Source organism: Culex pipiens, chromosome 1 (genome assembly GCF_016801865.2).
Source record: "Culex pipiens pallens isolate TS chromosome 1, TS_CPP_V2, whole genome shotgun sequence".
Taxonomy (NCBI): Eukaryota; Metazoa; Arthropoda; class Insecta; order Diptera; family Culicidae; genus Culex; species Culex pipiens.
In genome coordinates this window covers 26,799,702-26,820,760 of record NC_068937.1, presented here as the reverse complement: position 1 = coordinate 26,820,760, position 21,059 = coordinate 26,799,702, and the positions used below count along the sequence as shown (strand labels likewise).

Here is a 21,059-nt window from a genome sequence, read left to right as displayed (position 1 = left end):
GGTTGGCGGGTTTGGTGGGGGGGGGGTGGCGGGGGGGGGGGGGGGGGGGGGGGGGGGGGGGGGGGGGGGGGGGGGGGGGGGGGTGTGGGGGGGGGGGGGGGGGGGGGGGGGGGGGGGGGGGGGGGGGGGGGGGGGGGGGGGGGGGGGGGGGGGGGGGGTGGTGGGGTGGTTGGGGTGGTGGGGGGGGGGCGGGGTGGGGGGAGGGGGGGGGGGGTGGGGGGGGTGGGGTTGTGTTGCGGGTGGTGGGGGGGGGGGGGGGTGGGGAGGGGTGGGGGTTTGTTTGGGTGGTGGGTGTGGAGGGGGGGGGTGGGGTGGTGGGGTGGTGGGGGGGTGCGGGGGGGGGGGGGTTGTGGGGTGGGTGGGGGTGTGGTGGGGGGGGGGGGGGGTTGGGTGGTGGGTGGGGGGGTGGTGGGTGGTGGGGGGAGGCTGGGAGTGGTGGGGTGGTGGGGTGGAATGGGGTGGTGGGGGGGTATGGGGTGTGTGGTGGTGGGGTGGGGTGGGGTGGGGGGGGTGATGGTGGGGGTGGTGGGGTGGAGGTGGGGTGGTTGGGGTGGTGGGGGGGTGCTGGTGGTGGGGTTGGTGGGGGGGTTGGGTGGTGGGGGTGTTGGGGTGGTTGGGTGGGGGGGGTGGTGGGGTGGTGGGTGGGGGTGGTGGGGTGGGTGCGGGTGGTGGGGTGGTGGCGGGGGTGGGGTGGTGGGGTAGGTGGGGAGGGGAGGGTGGTGGGGTGCGTGGGGTGCGTGGGGTGGTGGGGGTGGTGGGGGGGGGGGGGGGGGGGGGGGGGGGGGGGGGGGGGGGGGGTGGGGTGGTGGGGTGGAGGGGTGGGGTGGTCGGTGGGGGGGTGGGGGGGGGGGGGGTGGGGGGGTTGGGGGGGTGGGGGGGTGGGGTGGTGGGGGGGGGTGGGGGGAGGGGGGGTGGGGGGGGGGGGGGGTAGGGGGGGTGGGGGGGTGGGGGGTGTTGGGGGGGGGTGGGTGGGGAGGTGGGGTATGGCTGGGGGGGTGGGGGGGTGGGGGTGGAGGGGGGGGTGGGGGTGGGTGGGGTGGTGGGGTGGTGGGGAGGTGGGGGAGGGTGGGGGGGTGGGGGGGTGGGGGGGGTTGGGGGGGGGGGTGGTGTGGGGGGGTGGGGGGGGGGGGGGTGTGGGGGGGAGTGTGTTTGGGGGGGCTGGGGGGGTGGGGGGGTTGGCGGGGGGTGGGGTGGTGGGGGGGTGTGGGGTGGGGGGGGTTGGGTGGGGTGGGGGGGTGGGGGGGTGGGGGGGTGGGGTGGTGGGGGTGGTGGGGTGGTGGGGGGGTGGGGGGGTGGGGGGTGGGGGGGTGGGTGGTGTGGGTGGGTGGTGGGGGGTGGGGGGGTGGGGTGGTGGGGTGGTGGGGGGGTGGGGGGGTGGGGGGGTGGGGTGGGGCGTGGGGTGGGGGGGGGGTGGGGGAGGGTTGGGGGGGGGGGGTGGGGGGGTGGGGGGGAGTGGGGGGGGCTTGGGTGGGGGGGTGGGCGGGGCTGGGGGTGCGGGGGTGGGGGTGGGGGTGGGGGTGGGGGTGGAAGGGGGGTGGCGGGGGGGGTGGGGTGGAGTGGGGGGGGGTGGGGGGGTGGGGGGGAGGGGGGGTGGGGGGGTGGGGGGGTGGGGGGTGGGGGGGTGGGGGGCGTGGGGGGGTGGGGGGGTGGGGGGGGGTGGGGGGGTGGGGGGGTGGGGGGTGGGGAGGGTTTGGGGGGGTGGGGGGGGGTGGGGGGGTTGGGGGGTGGGGGGGTGGGGGGGTGGGGGGGTGGGGGGGTCGGGGGGGTGGTGGGGGTGGGGGGTGTGGTGGGGGTGGGGGGGTGTGGGCGTTGGGGGGGTTGGGGGGGTGGGGGGGGTGGGTGGGGTTGGATATGGGGGGGTGGGGGGGGGTGGGGGAGGGTGGAGTGGACATGGGGTGGTGGGGAGGAGGTGGAGGTTGGGGTGGTGGGGAGGTGGGGTGGTAGGGGTGGGTGGGGAGGTGGGGTGGTGGGGTGGTGGGAGTGGTGGGGTGGTGGGGGTGGTGGGGAGAGTGGGGGTGGGGGGTGGGGGGGGTGGGTGGGGAGGTGGGGGGGGGGGGTGGTGGGGAGGGGGGTGGGGGGGGGTGGGGGGTGGTGGGGGGGGGGGGGGGGGGGGGGTGGGGTGGGTGGGGTGGGGGTGGGGGTGGTGGGGGTGGTGGGGGGGGGTGGGGTGGGTGGGGGGGTGGTGGGGGGGGGGTGGGGTGGTGGGGTGGTGGGGTGGTGGGGGTGGGGGGTGGTGGGGGGTGGGGGGTGGGGTGGGGGGGTGGGTGGGGTGGGGGGGGTGTGGGGGGGTGGGGGGGGGTGGGTGGTGGGGGGGTGGTGGTGGGGGGGTGGGGGGGGGGTGGGTGGGGGGTGGGGGGTTGGGGGGGTGGGGGGGGTGGGGGTGGGTGGGGTGGGGGGGTGGTGGGGTGGTGGGGGGGGGTTGTGGGGGGGTGGGGGGGGGTGGGTGGGGTGGTGGGGGGTGGGGTGGTGGGGGGGGGGGGGGGTGGGGGGGGGTGGGTGGGGGGGGGGGGGGTGGGGGGTGGGGGTGGGGGGGTGGGGGGGTGGGGGGTGGGGGTGGCGTGGGGCGGGTGGGGGGGGGGGGGGGGGGGGGGTTGGTGGGGGTTGGGGTGGGGGTGGGGGTGGGGGGTGTGGGGGGTGGGTGGGGGGGGGGGGTGGGGGGTGGGGGGGGTGGGGGGTTGGGGGGGGGGTGGGGTGGTCGGGGGTGGGGGGGGTGGTGGGGTGGGTGTGGGGTGGGTGAGTGGGTGGGGGGGGGGGGGGTGGGGGGGTGGTGGTGGTGGGGTGGTGGGGGGTGGGGTGGGTGGGGGGGTGGGTGGGGTGGGGGGGGGGTGGGGGTGGGGGGGTTGGGGGGGGGGGGGGGTGGTGGGGTGGGGGTGGGGAGGTGGGGGGTGGGGGGGGGGGTGGTGGGGTGGGGTGGGGGGGGGGGGGGGGGGTGGTGGGTGGGGTGTGGGGTGGGGGGTGGGGGTGGTGGGGCTGGGTGGGGGAGTTGGGGTGGTGGGGTGGGGGGTGGTGGGTGGGGTGTGGGGTGGTGGGGTGGTGGGGGGTTGGGGGGGTTGGCGGGTTGGGAGGAGGGGGGGGTTGGGGGGTGGGGGTAGGGGTGGTGGGGGGGTTGGGGTTGGGGGGTGGATGGGGGGGTTGGGGGGTGGGGGTTGGGGGTTGGTGGGGGTGGGTGGGTGGGGTTGGGGGGGTGTGGGGTGAGGTTGGTGGTTTTGGTGCTGTTGCTTGGAGTTTTGGGTCTTGGATGTTTTTTGTTTTTTGTTTTTTGTTTTTTGTTTTTTTTTTTTTGTTTTTTGTTTTTTGTTTTTTGTTTTTTGTTGTTTGTTTTTTGTTTTTTGTTTTTTGTTTTTTGTTTTTTGTTTTTTGTTTTTTGTTTTTTGTTTTTTGTTTTTTGTTTTTTGTTTTTTGTTTTTTTTTTTTTTTTTATTTTAGTATTTTCGTATTTTTGTATTTTTGTATTTTTGTATTTTTGTATTTTTGTATTTTTGTATTTTTGTATTTTTGTATTTTTGTATTTTTGTATTTTTGTATTTTTGTATTTTTGTATTTTTGTATTTTTGTATTTTTGTATTTTTGTATTTTTGTATTTTTGTATTTTTGTATTTTTGTATTTTTGTATTTTTGTATTTTTGTATTTTTGTATTTTTGTATTTTTGTATTTTTGTATTTTTGTATTTTTGTATTTTTGTATTTTTGTATTTTTGTATTTTTGTATTTTGTATTTTTGTATTTTTGTATTTTTGTATTTTTGTATTTTTGTATTTTTGTATTTTTGTATTTTTGTATTTTTGTATTTTTGTATTTTTGTATTTTTGTATTTTTGTATTTTTGTATTTTGTATTTTTGTATTTTTGTATTTTTGTATTTTTGTATTTTTGTATTTTTGTATTTTTGTATTTTTGTATTTTTGTATTTTTGTATTTTTGTATTTTTGTATTTTTGTATTTTTGTATTTTTGTATTTTTGTATTTTTGTATTTTTGTATTTTTGTATTTTTGTATTTTTGTATTTTAGTATTTTAGTATTTTAGTATTTTAGTATTTTAGTATTTTAGTATTTTTGTATTTTAGTATTTTAGTATTTTAGTATTTTAGTATTTTTGTATTTTTGTATTTTTGTATTTTTGTATTTTTGTATTTTTGTATTTTTGTATTTTTGTATTTTTGTATTTTTGTATTTTTGTATTTTTGTATTTTTGTATTTTTGTATTTTTGTATTTTTGTATTTTTGTATTTTTGTATTTTTGTATTTTTGTATTTTTGTATTTTTGTATTTTTGTATTTTTGTATTTTTGTATTTTTGTATTTTTGTATTTTGTATTTTTGTATTTTTGTATTTTTGTATTTTTGTATTTTTGTATTTTTGTATTTTTGTATTTTTGTATTTTTGTATTTTTGTATTTTTGTATTTTTGTATTTTTGTATTTTTGTATTTTTGTATTTTTGTATATTTGTATTTTTGTATTTTTGTATTTTTGTATTTTTGTATTTTTGTATTTTTGTATTTTTGTATTTTTGTATTTTTGTATTTTTGTATTTTTGTATTTTTGTATTTTTGTATTTTTGTATTTTTGTATTTTTGTATTTTTGTATTTTTGTATTTTTGTATTTTTGTATTTTTGTATTTTTGTATTTTTGTATTTTTGTATTTTTGTATTTTTGTATTTTTGTATTTTTGTATTTTTGTATTTTTGTATTTTTGTATTTTTGTATTTTTGTATTTTTGTATTTTTGTATTTTTGTATTTTTGTATTTTTGTATTTTTGTATTTTTGTATTTTTGTATTTTTGTATTTTTGTATTTTTGTATTTTTGTATTTTTGTATTTTTGTATTTTTGTATTTTAGTATTTTTGTATTTTAGTATTTTAGTATTTTAGTATTTTAGTATTTTAGTATTTTAGTATTTTAGTATTTTAGTATTTTAGTATTTTAGTATTTTAGTATTTTAGTATTTTAGTATTTTAGTATTTTTGTATTTTTGTATTTTTGTAGTTTGGTATTTTAGTATTCTTGTATTTATTTTTTATTTTTGTATTTTTGGTAATTATGTTGTGTTTTTTATTATTCTAAATCTGTTTAATGAACAAAACATTTTTTTAATCATTTGCTTCAGTAAAATATCTGTAAAGGCAGGTGAAAACAGTTTGAGATAGATCTGTATTTAAAATAATACAGGTAAAGTTTAGAAAAAAGAACATACTTTGCTAGCAAAAAAAGATTACAGGTAAAGGTACAGGTGGTTGATAAAAAAAAACTCTAAATAGAAATAAATGGTAAAGGTGTGACGTGCTTTGCCTCTCCCGGCTTTGAATATGATCTAAAAAATCTTACCTAAAACAATTCCAATTTTTATCTATGAGCTTGTTCGGTTTGTGCTGTAGAACCACGTCTGCTGGCCACTTCCGGCCGAAACGGCTGCGCTGGTAGAAGATTTGGAGCTTTGGGAAGTGTTGAGCGTGGTGCTGATGTTTTTAATTGGCACTGGAGCAGGAGCATGTCCAGAACAGATCCCGCAGCCCGACTGACGTGAACGTTTCAAACTTGTCCAGAACAAATCCCGCAGCCCGACTGACGTGAACGTTTCAAACTTGACCGCCGCCTTTGGTGGCCGTCCTGTAGAACGTCCTCTTTCACCGTGGTCGTGGAATCGCCAACGCCACAGCATTGGACGAGTTGGCAGACGGTTCCATTCCAGCAGTTTCGTGCGAAACATCCGGATCGAGCACTGTTCACTGCTCGGGTCCTGCAGCTGTAAGCGCCATTCCTTCACGTGCTGAACTTGGAACTAACTAAAGGAAAGATAAATACATCAGTTAAACTTAAGTAAATAAAAAAAATCAAACATGTTACCTGGTACGAGTTTTTTTTATTCGATTATTTGTTTTGTTTATGTTGTTCTCTCCACGGCTTACTGAGATTTGACAGATGCGTAACGCATAAAAGGTACTCAAGAATGGATGCGCCTTTAGGTAGGCAACATTGCAATGCATTGTAGCATAGATTGTAGTCAAAAGTGATAACAATGTAAGCATTTTTGAAAACTTTGTTATCAAATTTGAAAACATTCGATGTAAACGGTTCTGTTGTCGCATGTTATCAAGCAAGCAGACATGATTTCTTTCCGTGCACTTGGATCAAAGAGACCCCCCGAAAAATATCCACATTTCCTGAAGATCTTGGAGCAATCTCTATTTTTCCACTGTTTCAACGCCTTTGCAATCACCACTAGGAGATCTTCAGAGCTATTTTCAACGTAGGTACGTTTAAGGTACCGCTTCAGATACCCGAACACTAGCTCGATCGGGTTGTAGAATGGTGCGTAGGCTGGCAAGAAAATCGCGATTACTCCAATTGATCGCAGGTACTCGATGATCGCATGGTGACAATGGATCCTCGCACCGTCGAGGATCCAGATCGAGTAGACTCCTGGATGTTGCATCACGCGGCCCGATGTAGCAAACGCTCTCACACACTCGAAAAACTTTACCCTAGTGAAGGTACCTTCCACGGAAAACGACTCGAGCAATCCGTTAACGCCCAGAAAACTCAGCATTGAAACTCTTGGGCGGCGAGTAAACTCGCCTCGGAACACGATCCGCTCACCAATAGGAGCGTACCCCTTGGTCCTCAATATTCCTCGGTTGTCAACAGCAAACTCGTCAAGAAACACCAAATTATGAATGTCCCACATTAGAACAGATAGTTCAGCATGATACCGGCATACATCTTGAGTCCGCAACTGCACCGCTCGACGCTCCAGAACTTTCCAGCTGTATCCTTCGGCATGCAATATGCGATTGATGGTTGTAATGCTTATTTGCTTGCCGAACTTGAGCTGGAACCGTTGTTTCGCCTCGTCCAGAAGAAGAACAGGACAAGACTTGTAAAGGTCGATCAAATATGACCTTTCGGACGGTGAAAATTTTATGTACACCTGCTCCCTTTCCTTCCTCGAGCAAATCTCGTTTTCGTAGTACTTTTCAATCCAGTTTGAAATCGTAGATGGGTGCTTGCAATAAATTTTGGCCAGTTGAGTTTTACTTAGTTTTAAGTAGTAAAAGCCGTAAATGCAATGGAGAATCGTGTTGGGGGAAGCGTGCTTGTGAAGCACTTCCTGCCGAGCATGCGCCATGTCTAAAAAGACAATTGATTTGTGTTCAAATTTACTTTTTAATATTTAAATAAAAAATTATCACCTTGTGAGGTTTAGAATCGCTATTTTTCTCAGAATGACAGTTGCTGATGACAATTAAATTTGAATGATGAAGATTATCAATGCTTGCTGTACCGTTTCAGTTTCAGTTCAGTTCGTTTAGCTGTCATGCGGCTGTCATGCGACCATTTTTATGCGGTCATACCAACGCCTACAAATTCTAATTATTAACGCCCGCAGTAATATTTAAAACAAATGATACCAAATTCGAAATTTATGAAAAAATCCCAATCTTTTGATACCCACATTAAAAAAAAACTGAAACTTTGAGTTTAATTTCGGAAATTCGCAGTTTTGCATTTTTTTTGTATTAAGCATAAGCATAAGCATAGGTGCCCACCCGCAGTTGCTACTCCGTTATTGACCAGGACCTCCAGAAGTTACATCCACGAGCTGTGGAAGATGAGTTGCGCTTCGCAACTCGATCAATACCGACGCCGGCCACGACCAGTGGTAGAGTCACGGGGCATTTTGTTTATCGTTTGGAAATTTTAAATCTTAGGCAGCCGGCTGCGGAAAGATAAATAATAGACTATTTAAAAAGTTTTTTAATCGAACGCGTGCCAACCGAGCAGTAATGCTATGGGCTGGACTTATTTTGCATTTTTTTTGTATTTGCTTAAAATGTTGTTATTACCATTGAAATGCATAAAAAATCCGATTATTTGATAATCATATTGTAAAATTTTAATTTTGAGTATGTCTTTTTCAAAAATACGTAGTTCTGCGAAAAAAAAGTATTTCCAAATATTTCTGTTATAACTTTCGAAATGTTTGAAAAAATCCCGATTGTTTGATTCCCATACAGTAAAAAACTATTTTTTTAGTATTTTTTTTTTCAAAAATATGTAGTTTAAAAAAAATAGTTTTTTCAAAACAAAACTATTAAAATGCCGATCATTTGATACCCATATTGCAATTACAATAATTTTGAGTATTTTTTTGAGAAACATTGCATTTTCAAAATACAGGAAAAATGCGTATTTCTATAAACATTTTCATGTAATTATTAGTGCAATCGATAGCTGACATCATCCCGATTCCAAAACGCTGTAATCTTTGATGTTGGTATGATTTTTCATAGCCAATGTAAAAAATAAAAAATAAAAAAAAAATAAAAAAATGTCTCCCATATAGCCAAAATCTCTTAAGCTCTGTGCTTCAGTTAAGCACTGGGCCGTGCTTAATCGAGGCAGCTGATCGAATCAAAACCGGGGCATGACTGTATACAAAAATGAGAATTGTCAAAACATTGTAATTTAGCGTACCATCATCGGGGGTGACATTGGGTCTGGGGGTGAGATTGAGTCATACAAATTTCATAATTTTTTGTATGATACAATCTTACACCCCAGACCCAATGTCACCCCTGATGACGGTAATTTAGTTTTTTTTTCGGAGAAGTCCTGAGCAATATCCACACCGCAGAATTGGTACCAAATCGATCAGAAAATCCGTCCAATAAATTAATACTGTTTTTAAAATTTGCTCATTCTTGAGAGATAAAGCTTCCGGGTTTAGCCATAAGCTCTCTCGTCTGTGAAGGAGCCATTACTTTACCGCAAACAAACAAAATCGCACTTTTTTGTGTTTGATAGTTTGCCAAACTCGCAAATTTGTTTGTACAAACATGTCCAGGCAAACAAACAAAACAGGCAAACTGGCAAACTGGCAAAATGGGCGAGTTTTTTTGTTTGCCTTAGTGTAATAGCTCCTTAAGTCTATGATTTTATTACAATCGCTGTCCGTTATTTCTCTCGTTGAACCGATTTCATATAAATTGACATTCAAATTCAATTATTTTTCGCTATGAATGTATGCTTCCGACCCATATTTGCCATGTGATACACAAATCAAATAACAGGCATCAGAAGCGATTCTTCACAATCTGTTGTTTGTTATCCATTCCAGTTCGCTAACTCCGAGCAAAAAAAGGGTTTCGTTACCAGGCATAGCAATTTTGCAAGGTAGGTACCATTTTATTATATCTCTTTGTTAAATATTAACAAATCGATTTGATTTTCCACAGAAGAGAAATCTTCTAACCTGATAAGTTCAATAACCTTTGGTTCCATACCCTGTCAAGTACGCGTGCACGCCATATCGAAGTAGGTTACGTCGGATAACTTCCGGGTGAAGTGACAATCATTTCCATAATTCCATCATTCGCTTGCATGACACAGGAGTAGCGGTGGGTTGTCCTTCTTGGTGGTAATGCTTCCAACAGATGGGACTGAAAAAATTTCAAATTGACTTTTACGGATCTGCTACGTTTCGCCGAATGTCGTTTTGCCGAATGGTACATTTCGCCGAAAGTCATTTCGCCGAATTGAATAAAAATTAACTTTTTTGTATAATTTATGCTATTTGTTCGCAGCAGTGTCATCTTGTAATTCACTCATGCAAACTTTAGAAGGAGTGGCAAGATAATAATATAATAATTTAAAAAAGTAAAGAACGTCTCATGTTTCAAGGAATGCATAAACTCACAGAAATAATACATATAATTTGCTTAAAAAAATTAAGAATGCAAAAACTAACAGAATTTTTTCTAAATGTTATGCTAAAAATGCTGCTCATGTTTGAAAGAATGCAAAAACTCATAAAAATTATACAAGTAATTTGCTTAAAAAACAAAGAATGCAAAAACTTACTGAAATTTTTCAAAATGTTATGCTAAAAACTAAAAGAACTGCTCATGTTTGAAAAAATGCAAAACCTCTCATAAATTATAGAAATAATATGCTTAAAAAACTAATAATGCATAAACTTACAGAAATATTTGAAAAGTATGCCAAAAATATAGAATGCAAAAACTAACAGCAATTTTGCAAAATGTTGTGCTGAAAACCAAAAGAACTGCTCATGTTTGAAAGAATGCTGAAACTCTCAAAATAATTTAAAAAATATGCTCAGTAAACAAAGAATTCAAAAACTACAGGCATTTTTTCAAAATGTTTTGCTGAAAATCAAAAGTACTGCTCATGTTGGAAAGAATACAAAAACTTCCAAAAAAAATATACTTATAATATGCTTGAAAAACAAAGAATGCAAAAACTAACAGAAATTTATCTAAATTATAAGCAGAAAATTAAAAGAACTGCTCATGGTTAACAGAACGCAAAAACTCACAGAAATAATTCAAATGATATATTAAAACAAGAATGCAAAAAACTCACAGAAATTCTATGCTGAAATTAAATAGCTGCTTAAGTTTGAAAGAATGCAAAAACAGATTTTTTTCAACTGGATTATTTTTTAAGCGATTGTGTATGCATACAACAATGCATAAACTTATAAAAATAACAGACTAAAAAACAAAAAAAAAATTATTTTTTTTAAGATTGAAAAATCACCTTTTAGGGACATTATACTTTTTCAAAATATTTTAATACAATTTGTGTCCATTTTATATATTTATTATACGATTATCTGTCAATTCGGCGAAACGTCCCATTCGGCGAAACGTCCCATGCGGCGAAACGACATTCGGCGAAACGACATTCGGCGAAATGACCTTCGGCGAAACGTCCCATGCGGCGAAACGACATTCGGCGAAATGTCCCGCACCCGGCTTTTACGCCACGATAGGAAATATACTCGCATGACCCTACTAGTTGGATTAGTTTGTCAGTCTGAACAGAAGGGTTGCGCAGAGAACTTTGCCGCAGACTATTTGGTTTGTGGTTTTGTCGTATTGTTTTCTTTTCTGCAGACAATAAACAGTACTAAAATAGGGTAAATGGTCGGTTATTGGACATTTCGAAATAACTTTTTACGGCTAAATTCAATTATTTTTAAAATAACAACAAATTTGAAATCTGGTCCAACGAAGAGACAACCACCCTCTTACTTTGAGTGGATTGTTTGCAGGACTGAGCTTTGTCGGTACCAAGTACCAATATAAATAATTTAATAAAGTTCGTCTCGTTGTTTGGTTTACAGCGGCATCTGCCTCGTTCCTCGGGCTTAGGCAAACCACATGTGAGGGGGAACCGTCTGACATGAATCCGGAACAAAGCAACAGAGCTTTCGGAAGGACTTATGGCTCGTGACAGTTACATTTGTGTGGATGATAACAGGATCTGAGTGGTCTCAATTGTATTTTGTATAGAATTTAAAATTAAGTTTTTCTAGGAAGATTCTTTGAAAACAAAATTCATCTCTTTTTTTTAATTTCAAAAGTCACTCAAATCCCCTAAAAAAAAACTCCGCTTAAACACTCCTCCAAAAAACCGCCAAACGAGAAACTTTTTCGCCTCCAAATTGCTCCAACAGGTGACGGAAAATTAATTTTCACTCGCACGTGTGCGTGTGTGCGCGCGTATTTGGCTTTGCGGTGGGGAAAGCGCGAAATCATTTTCCACCACGTTATTTTTTTTTTGCTAAGTGCCTCCCGAGTAAATTGAAAATGCTTGTTCTCGGCGGGAAGAGTTTTACCCCTCTTGATTGAATTACTTTCCAGCGGAATGATGGGCACACACCGGTGGTGTGACTCGGCTCTGACGAAATTCCCGCTGAGCACCCCCAATGATAACGGGCCTCCTAATTTAACGGGGATGAGTTTTGCGTGCGTAGCCGATGGGGGAAAATTGATTTTTTTCGCAATTTCTACGAGCGTCGAAATAATTTGCCTGTAAATTAGGTTGGACGTGGAAATTGAAGTAATGGCATTTGAAATTGAGAGGCTCGTCGAGTCACACTCATTTCAGGTTCATTTTCAGCGATAAAAAAAAAAAGAGATGGAGATACTTAACAAAAGTCTATCTTGAGTTGAAGTTAAAAAAGGGCAAAATTGTTTGCAGGTTTGAAGTAAAACATTTATATAATCAAAATAATTAAAGAGCAATTCTCTCAGATTTCGGTCATTCGATTCTTTTTGTAATTTTTAATCCGACTGAAACTTTTTTGGTGCCTTCGGTATGCCCAAAGAAGCCATTTTGCATCATTAGTTTATCCATATAACTTTCCATACAAGTTTGGCAGCTGTCCATAGAAAAATTATATATGAAAATTCAAAAAACTGTATCTTTTGAAGGAATTTCTGGATCGATTTGGTTTCTTCGGCAAAGATATATGTATGGATATGGACAACACTGAAAAAAAATGATACAAGCCTTGTACAAGGTAGAGATGGGCTTATTTGAGCGAACCGTTCTTATGAACCGGCTCAAGCTAAAGAACGAATGAGCGACCGCTCAGAAAAAATGAGCGGCGGTTCATTTTGTGTACCGGTTCTTTTCAAAGAACCGTCAAATCAAAGAGCGAGTCGAAGAACGAACCGAACGAGAGCGAATGAGCGAGAGCGAATGAACGAAAAGAACGAACGGAGCGCTTGACGTCGTCGAACGGCGTCGTTTTCGCTCACTCTTTCGTTATTTTGCTCTCGCTCATTCGCTCTCGTTCGGTTCGTTCTTCCACGCGCTGGTGGTGACGGTGCTGTTGAGAAAAGAGGGGAAACTAGGTTCTCACCGGTAAGAATTGTTCCAACATTATGGCGCACTTAACGCTTGTTGCTAGCCTGTGTCGGGGCGCCTGTGATTTTGAATCAGCTGACTGTCGCCAGATGTTGCATGATCTCATTATGTTAATATCGATAGATTTCTCAAATGTTATGTACATGTAGTTGTTACACGCATTCGAACATAACTCGTATGCTAGTTTGCGGTTTTAATCCATGTATTGGACCGTTTGTGATTTAAAATGTAATTTACCACAGCACATCACACAAACTTGGTACTCTTTTGTGGTAATTGTTCAATAGTTTTCATAAGGCATTTGTTCAGATCTTCTTTTTTGACGCTTGTTTTGATCATTTTTTTGCTGTCATGAATAAAAGTTGCATTTCAAGACTATTTTATCAAGTGCAGCAAAACGCTACCTCAAATATGCCTGTTACTGAACACCAAAATCTATTGTTTCACAAAATAATGGGAAGATAATTATCAAAACGATAATTCAGCTTACTTTTCATTACTTTTAACGATTGAAAGCATAATTTGGTTGAAAATATTCTCTTCTGAATAAAATTCAAGTTTGTTTACCTCTCTATGAAAAAAGTTTTAGATATTTGTGGATTTCAGAGATCAATGTTTTTCTCCTTTTTCATATAAAACGTTTATATTTGAAATGCTTTCCAAAAAAGGATAAAGCAAATCGAAGATTTTCTATGTTTTATGGACGATCTCCAATCTGCTCAGAATAAGTGCGATGAAAACATATATTTTTGAATTATCAATCAACAAAAATCATACGAAGTGTGATCATGGACACTCCATTGGTCGTTTAAAAAATCTAAATACCATGAACAGATGCATTCCAGTCTATTTTCTGACTTTGAGCGAAATGAGCGGATGAGCCGTTCAAAAGAGCCGCTCATTTAAATGAGCGAACGAAAATGAGCGGCTCACAGAAATGAGTGGTTTTGCCCACCACTAATACAAGGTAATTTTTTTTGTGATTTTTTGTTTAACTTTTTGTCACTAAAACTTGATTTGCAAAAAAACACTATTTTTATTTTTTTTATTTTTTGATATGTTTTAGAGGACATCAAAAGCCAACTTTTCAAAAATTTCCAGGTTGTGCAAAAAATCTTTTACCGCGTTATAATTTTTTTAATCAATACTATTTTTTCCAAAAAACTAAATATCCATCGCATATATTCCGATTTTTTTTAAATAAATTAAAGACTAACATGTTAAAAGGGTCAAACGTTGAATATTACGTCCATTTAAAATGCTAATCTTGATTCAAAAATGTTCAAAATATTTTTTTCGAAAACATCGGAAAATTTCACGAATGTTTCATGTATTAACATTGAAAATTGCACCATTAGTTGCTGAGAAATGGTCACTAGAAAATGGTGGGTTGTTTTGATGAGACTTAGATAACTTCAATTTTTGTGCTTCTTTTTCTTAAAGCGGCTCTATCTCAGCAATCCGAGGTCCAATATTCAATGTCTCTTAGACAAAGCAAATTTTCTGAACTTTTCAAAAAAAAATAGTCACTATTTTAAAAAATCGAAAAGCTGCAAATATTTTGCTAAAATCAAACTTTCGGTGGCTATATCTTGAATACGGAAAAATCTATCAAAAAATCTGTGAAGTGGTTTTCGATTGCAAATTCAATTTTGCATTAAAAAATAATGTCAAGCTTGTTTTTGCATGAGACTTCGATTTTTTTTTTTCCAAAAATTACTGTTTTTTTCAAAAATTCATAACTCGGCGGCAGATTTTTTGACCATGTTTCTCTCTAGCTCAGAAGTTGCGGATTTTTGTCCCCTAAAACATATCAAAAAATCTCGAAAATCAAAATACTTATTTTGGGAAATTGAGTTTTAGTGAAAAAAAAGTTGATTTAAAATCTGCAAAATTGTTTTTTCCGTGTACCATTTTTTTCTCAAAAGTCCTCAACAATACCTACAACTTTGCCGAAGACACCAAATTGATCATAAAATTCACTGAAAAGTTACAACTGTTTGAATATTTACATTCCATTTTTGTATGGACAGCAGCCAAAATTGTATGCAGACTTGTATGGGTGAACCAATGACACAAAATAGCATATTTGGTCATAGGGAAGGCCCCCACAAAGTTTGAGCCAAATCAAAAAATGCAAATAAAATCCATTTCCGGTTTTGGTAGAGAATTGATGAAATGTATTTAGAAACATTGCTAATTCCATTATCCATTTGTTGAGGATTTTTATTTTTTGAGGAACTTGGCTTAACATTTATTTTTTTAATAAATGAGCAAGCAAAACCAAATTATTTTTTGCAAATCAATTTTAAAGTCATAAAGTTTTATTTGAGAAAGGCGTAAAACGCAAACTTATCACTCTTAAGAAAAGATCGCAGCAAATAATTTTTAAATATTATTCAATAAAATCTCAAAAAGAGTCAAGAAATCAGAGAGAAAAAATAAATATATCTTTTGAAACCTTGAATAGTTTAAAGAAATTTGAAGAGTACCGAATTGAAAACTATTATCTATTTTGAAACTCTGTTTAAAATGTTTATGTTTTTAAAACCATTGAGCAATTTCAGCCTAAAACAGGATTTTTTAGACATTTTTTTCTCAACCCTCTTCGATTTCAAAGAAACTTTGTAGCCATGTTATCTTACGCTTATGTAAGCCATTTTTGTGTACATGGGGCCAGTTTTACTTGATAATGGCATTTGAGAAGGGCGTAAACTACTGAAATATTTTTGTATTTCGTGATTTAACTATTGCTGTAACTCGAAGCAGATTCATCGTATTAAAAGTGGTCAAAAACAAAGTTGTAGGAAATTTGACGGGCTTTCCAAAAAAAAAAACACTGAAAGAAAAAAACACGCCTCTTTCATGACATTTTTTGTTTTTTATGTTTAAAAGTTTTCGCACAATTTTTTTTGTGAAAATAGCCCTAAAATGTTACAAAATGACTCACGAAAAATGTAGGATAGAGCATCTAAAAAATACTAAAAATCATTTACTGAAACTGTTTTGTCAATATTTCCAAAAACCGAATACGGGAATCGATTCTCCAGACAATTTCACGAAAAAGTCTCCATATTGACCACTGTCCTAATTCAAATCCTTGTGAAGTTACAGCGGTTCTAAAACTAAATATGTTGAAAAAAATGTTTTTTTGATTGGGTTTGACAATTTCTCTACGATAGACTTGATTTTTCAGTCTCGTAGATATTTTTACCAGAAAGCTCGTCTTTGTTTTTGACCACTCTCTAAATTACTCGTTTTTTTTATTTTTTTAAGCTAAATCCATGTTTTGAAATTTTTGACTTTCAGAAGACTTTAAAAAAAAAAAAAAAAATGATTTTTGTATTTTTTAAGGTGATTTGTTCCATCCTGCATTTTTTATTATTTTTTTCTAAAATTTTAGGCTATTTTCATAAAAAGTTTGAATGAAAAAAACCGTTGGGCTCACCTTCAAATTTGACTTTTAAACTTAAAAATCAAAAATCGCCTAAAGTTGGCGTGTTTTTTTTTCTTTCAGGGTATTTTTTCGGAAAGCTCGTAAAATTTCCTACAAGTTTGTCTTTGTCTATTTAATAAATATCTCAAAAAAAGCTTAATTTTGATTTGATTACAAGAAGATACTTCTTTAGGACTTAGCATATAGTTTATTCAATCACCACAAGGGTTGCCATGTATATTTTTTTTTAATTTGACCAGGTGCCTATAAAAAATCTGTAAAACTCTGGTAAGCAAAAATGCATCAGTATCGAATCAAGAGAGGGTGGAAGTCGCTGATTTTGTTCATTATTTTAAAACCATTCTTAGGTTTTTCAATGGCTCAATTTCCTTTTTAAATATTTTAAAATCTTTAAAAAATATCCTCAATTAAAGAATGAGGTAGTAATTAATTTACTAATAAGAAACAGTCGTTGGCCACCAACGGCGCCCGCCATGTTAGTTTGTAGATCTTGAGGGGATGGGACGGGAATGTTAGTTAGCACAGGCTGCTACCAAGGGTGGGATCTATACGATATCCACACCTCCGCGTGTGCCGGAAAACTACTTCTACTTGGGATTTTTTTTAGTGGGAAAGGGTAATGGCCAAGATTCATCATAGAGGATGATTATGTTGCCCAATAATCAATGAATTTCGTTGAGTGATAGGGTGATGTATTATGTATTCTCACGGCAAACAATCGGAAAGATTGAATCAAAATTATGAGTAATTAAAAGGTGAAATATTATACACATTTACGTAGAGTTGATCTGAGACTATTTATACTTTTAAGTTTTTATAAGATGAGCTCAAGACTCACGGACGACGAAGGAGCATGAGCATGAGCATGAGCATGAGCATGGTTGACTGCCAATGAGCTGCTACTCCGTTATTGACAGATCAGCTGAAGTTAAACAATGAATCAAAAATGATCAGTGGGAGCCAACCATCCGTTCACTGTTTAACCCCTGAAGACCCCGACTTTATTAGTCAATACCGGCGCCCTCCCAAGAAGCCTGCAGTTCAACAAAAGGGAGGAATGTTAGTCCGATAGTTGAAGTTGCAGACTCATCAAGCACATAGTTTTTCGCTATATACTTGTTGATACCGCTTGAGACCGTTGAATCCACAGCATCTCCTTCAAGCATCACGTGATTATTTTTTTTTTTTGGGTTAGTAGGATAAGGTATTGGCTTTTTGATGCCTCCCGAGCTACGATGCTATGGGGAGGACTTTCATAACAAACCCGTCGGCGAGCCTTCCGAGCAACGATGCTATGGGAAGGTCTTTCTAATTAGCACACCAAAACACTCGCGCACAGGTATTTAAATACTGAATAAATGTAATTTTTCATCACGATTACCCAGACGACATTGATGATATAGGAAGGACTTTTTTACAGTCATTTACAGAAACACTTAAACTTATTTTAATGCAGCAATTCACACGACGTCGTGCCTCCCGATCAACGATGATGTAGGAAGGACTTGAGCAAGCCAACCAGGATGCAACACGAAATAAAATTCTTTTCTTTTCACACACAATGCCACATAATTGACCGCGCGTCACCACCCAACAAATTGAACTCTCAAGACTCACGGACGACGAAGGACGCGAAAAAAACATGCAATCCGATCGCAAAACGGACTGGCTCAACTGTCATTTTTCAACCAGAGCCAGCCGCACCTTCACACCGATAACAAAATTCATGCCATTTCAATAACAAATACTGTTAAAAAAAAGAAAGTGTTATGGAAACTTCAAATCATAACAAAGTTTGTTATTGGTCTGTTATGGAAGAATACCGCCAACTGTTATTGGGATGATCGGATTAGTTGTTAAAATAACAAAAAATAATTACAAAGATTTGTTCATAAAAATATTATTAGTCTGCTATAACAATAACAACCAAATACAAAAAATCATATCGACGAATAACAAATCATGTTAAAAAAACATCATATTTTATTGGCCTTGTATTTTCAATTACCAAAGATGTTATTTCCAAGTTATTTCCGTCTGCTCGGGCAAACATCAACTTAAAATCGTCTGAAAATGAAAAATTTTGCTAAATCTGTCAAAATCTGGAATAAAGCATGCTCTATCTTTATTCTGTCGGGCACTTGAAAAATCTGGTATTCCCAGATTTATCTGGCAACCCGGCAACCATCCCCGCCATCATCATAATCATTTGGTTGAATTCAAATGCCATATCAACAACAACCATCACAAAACCAAGCCCAAGCACAACTTTCCAACCCCAGATGGACGAAAGCGGGTCAATTTTGCGGTCTGCGAAAGTTTACGACGAAATGCTATCTGCAGTGGAACCATATTTTGACAAAACTTTTCGCAAGTTGCATGCAGGATCCATGATGTATACGGTTACATTTTGATATGGTACTGGCAACACTGGTGGATGTGTTTGCCTTACTCACCTTCCTCGTCCAGCAGTATGTTGTCCGGCTTGATATCCCTGGGAAAATAGGAGGAGAAAAAAAAGAAAATTCAGAAAAATGGGAGCTTTAGTATCGGTTGGTGGTGGAAAAAGAGCAGGGAGTCGCAAAAATCGTATGAATAAGTAATGAATGTAAGACTGCGCTGAAAATAAATGATGTAATAAAATGAGGAATTTGATATGCATTATTCATTATTATTGCGTTTGGACGGCCAACCAGCAGTCCAGCAGCAGCAGTTTGGTTGGCCAACATAATACGCTTCAGGGGATGATGGAAAGTTTCAACACCGAAAGCACTGAACAAAAAATCACGTCTATTTTGAATGCAATGTTTTAGATGGAAAGGATACTACTGAACTTCACCTTAAGCAATTCTAAATTTTGATGTTTTCAAAATTTATTTTGGACTTTTGTGTGATTTCAGTTGGGTTTGTACAACCTTCACAATACCAGACTTTTGGGGGAGCACTTAAATTGCACTTAATATTTCAGGACCACCCCCGCTCTCTGTAATGGCATGGCATATGTTGTATCGGCGGCCCAAAAGCAGGGCAGTGGCCATTTGTGGGGAGTATTTTTTGCTACATTATTAACTTAGAAGAGTAAGCTCAGGGACGAGGAACGTGGCTTCAGTTTAGAACGATGAAGTAACCAACAAATTTGGGCCGTCTGGAATTCAAGTATCAAAATTGTAACTTGTATTCCATACTCTACGAAAAAATCTCCTCATTTCAGAACATAACAGAAGGATTATAAAACCAAACGAGGTTTAAATCTAACCCATTTTAATCAAGGATCTGAATTAACAAAATGTATAAAAACGAGTAGAGGTCCTACATTGCAATTTTTCATCAAACTGGACTAAATGTATGCATTGTGGCACAATACAATTTTTTCAAGCAATATTTTGTATGATAAGTGGCAACATGGAACGAGTTTAATTGGTTTATTTGTTTAACTGCAATTAGAAATCAAATTATGAAAATCTGAAAAAGCTGCAAGGAGATCATTGAAATTAAAAAGCGTCCCAAAAATGCACGTGTGGCAAAGTAGCTCGACAGTGACTTAAACCCAGCAAATAAACGTACATATACGTACGAAGGGATGTCAATATTTGAGATTGCTGTTTTGCGTCCCTGCCGTAGTCGTCTCGGGAAAACTGAGCAGGGCATTTTGGGTTTGGTTTTGCTTGCAAAACTGGTTGGGGGAGAGGGCAAAGTTTAAGGGGCAGCAATACGACGAGAGTGTGTAATCTTTAGGGCGGCGGCGCCCCCCCCCCCCCCCAAAAAGGAACAGTCAATTTGGGAGCGTTTTGCGGGGACATTTGGATGACATGGTAGAGGGACCAATAGGTGGTGTTGTTTTCCATTGTCTGGGCATATACTGAATTTAAAATAAAGTGTTTGAAGCTTATGATAAATCTTACGTTAGAAATCCTAAAAATAAAATTCAAATTTAAACTTACCAGCAAAAAACAGCAATAATGATGCAACATCTATTTCCCTCAAAAACCACCGTCAAACGGCATTCCTTCGAAGAATCGTCCCACGCAAATCCTGCCCTACCCCACTGCCGGTATTGTTCGTGATAAACCGAGAAAGTTGTTTTCGTTGCTCTTGTTATTTGTTGTTGTTGTTGCCGCACACAGCTTACAATGTCGTCGGTGGGGTGGTTTGCCCGCTCGCCCGGGGGCGGGAAATATTAATAACCGACAATTATTACGCGCTCGGGGAAATGGAGCTGACTGAGTGACACACCACCACCCTCGTCACCGCAGAGAAACAACACCCACCACTAACCTATTATATTTATGTGTCAACGTTGTGGTGTTTCATTTTCCGGTAGTGGAAACTTTTAATTTGCTGTTGTTGGAAATTGAAATTGAGAAATAAAATTTCATAAAACAGAATTGATGAATCTTTAGAAAAAAACCTTGTGAGCAATTATCTCAGATTTTGGTGACTCGTTTTTTTTTGTATTTTTTAATCCGACTGAAACTTATCTAATGCATTCGGTATGCCCATAAAGCCATTTTGCATCATTAGTTCAGGGCTGAGCTGTACGACAATGGAACTAGTTAGTCGCTGTTGGCGGGTTTGGGGCGCCAATGTTCCTGTCGAGGGCGCTTCTCTGCGTAGGGCGCCTATATTTATACAAGGGGCGCCAATAGCTGAGCGCGGGGGGGAGGGGGGGGGGGGGTGGAATATGTTATTCGTGTTTTGTTTACTAATAATAACAACAACGTCAATACATTTAAAAAAAAACACTTATGATATGCACCTCTATAAATCCACTATTCGGATATTTCATTTTCATACAAAAATATTTCATTTGAAATACACATTACTGTACCTAAGAACAAAATGTTGCGGGGACAACATCAACATCGTAATACTACACATTACAAAATCACAAGAAAATACTCACTCTAAACTATTTTTC

The 21,059-nt window shown here is 41.2% G+C and overlaps 1 protein-coding gene and 1 long non-coding RNA gene across 2 annotated transcripts in view; both read right to left on the bottom strand.

Annotated features, from left to right (window-relative positions):
* The window catches only part of LOC120413316 (serine/threonine-protein kinase 32A-like), a 360,996-nt gene that overhangs the window by 78,804 nt on the left and 261,133 nt on the right, over positions 1-21,059 (bottom strand). The window contains exon 7 of the mRNA XM_039574084.2: positions 18,598-18,635. Coding sequence (XP_039430018.1) covers positions 18,598-18,635 — 38 coding nt within the window. The remainder of the gene's footprint in view (positions 1-18,597; positions 18,636-21,059) is intronic.
* Positions 5,258-6,110, bottom strand: LOC120413319 (uncharacterized). Its single transcript, XR_005604931.2, has 2 exons — positions 5,845-6,110; positions 5,258-5,783 (listed from the first exon to the last, which is right to left on the bottom strand). It is a non-coding gene; the product is annotated as an uncharacterized LOC120413319 (long non-coding RNA).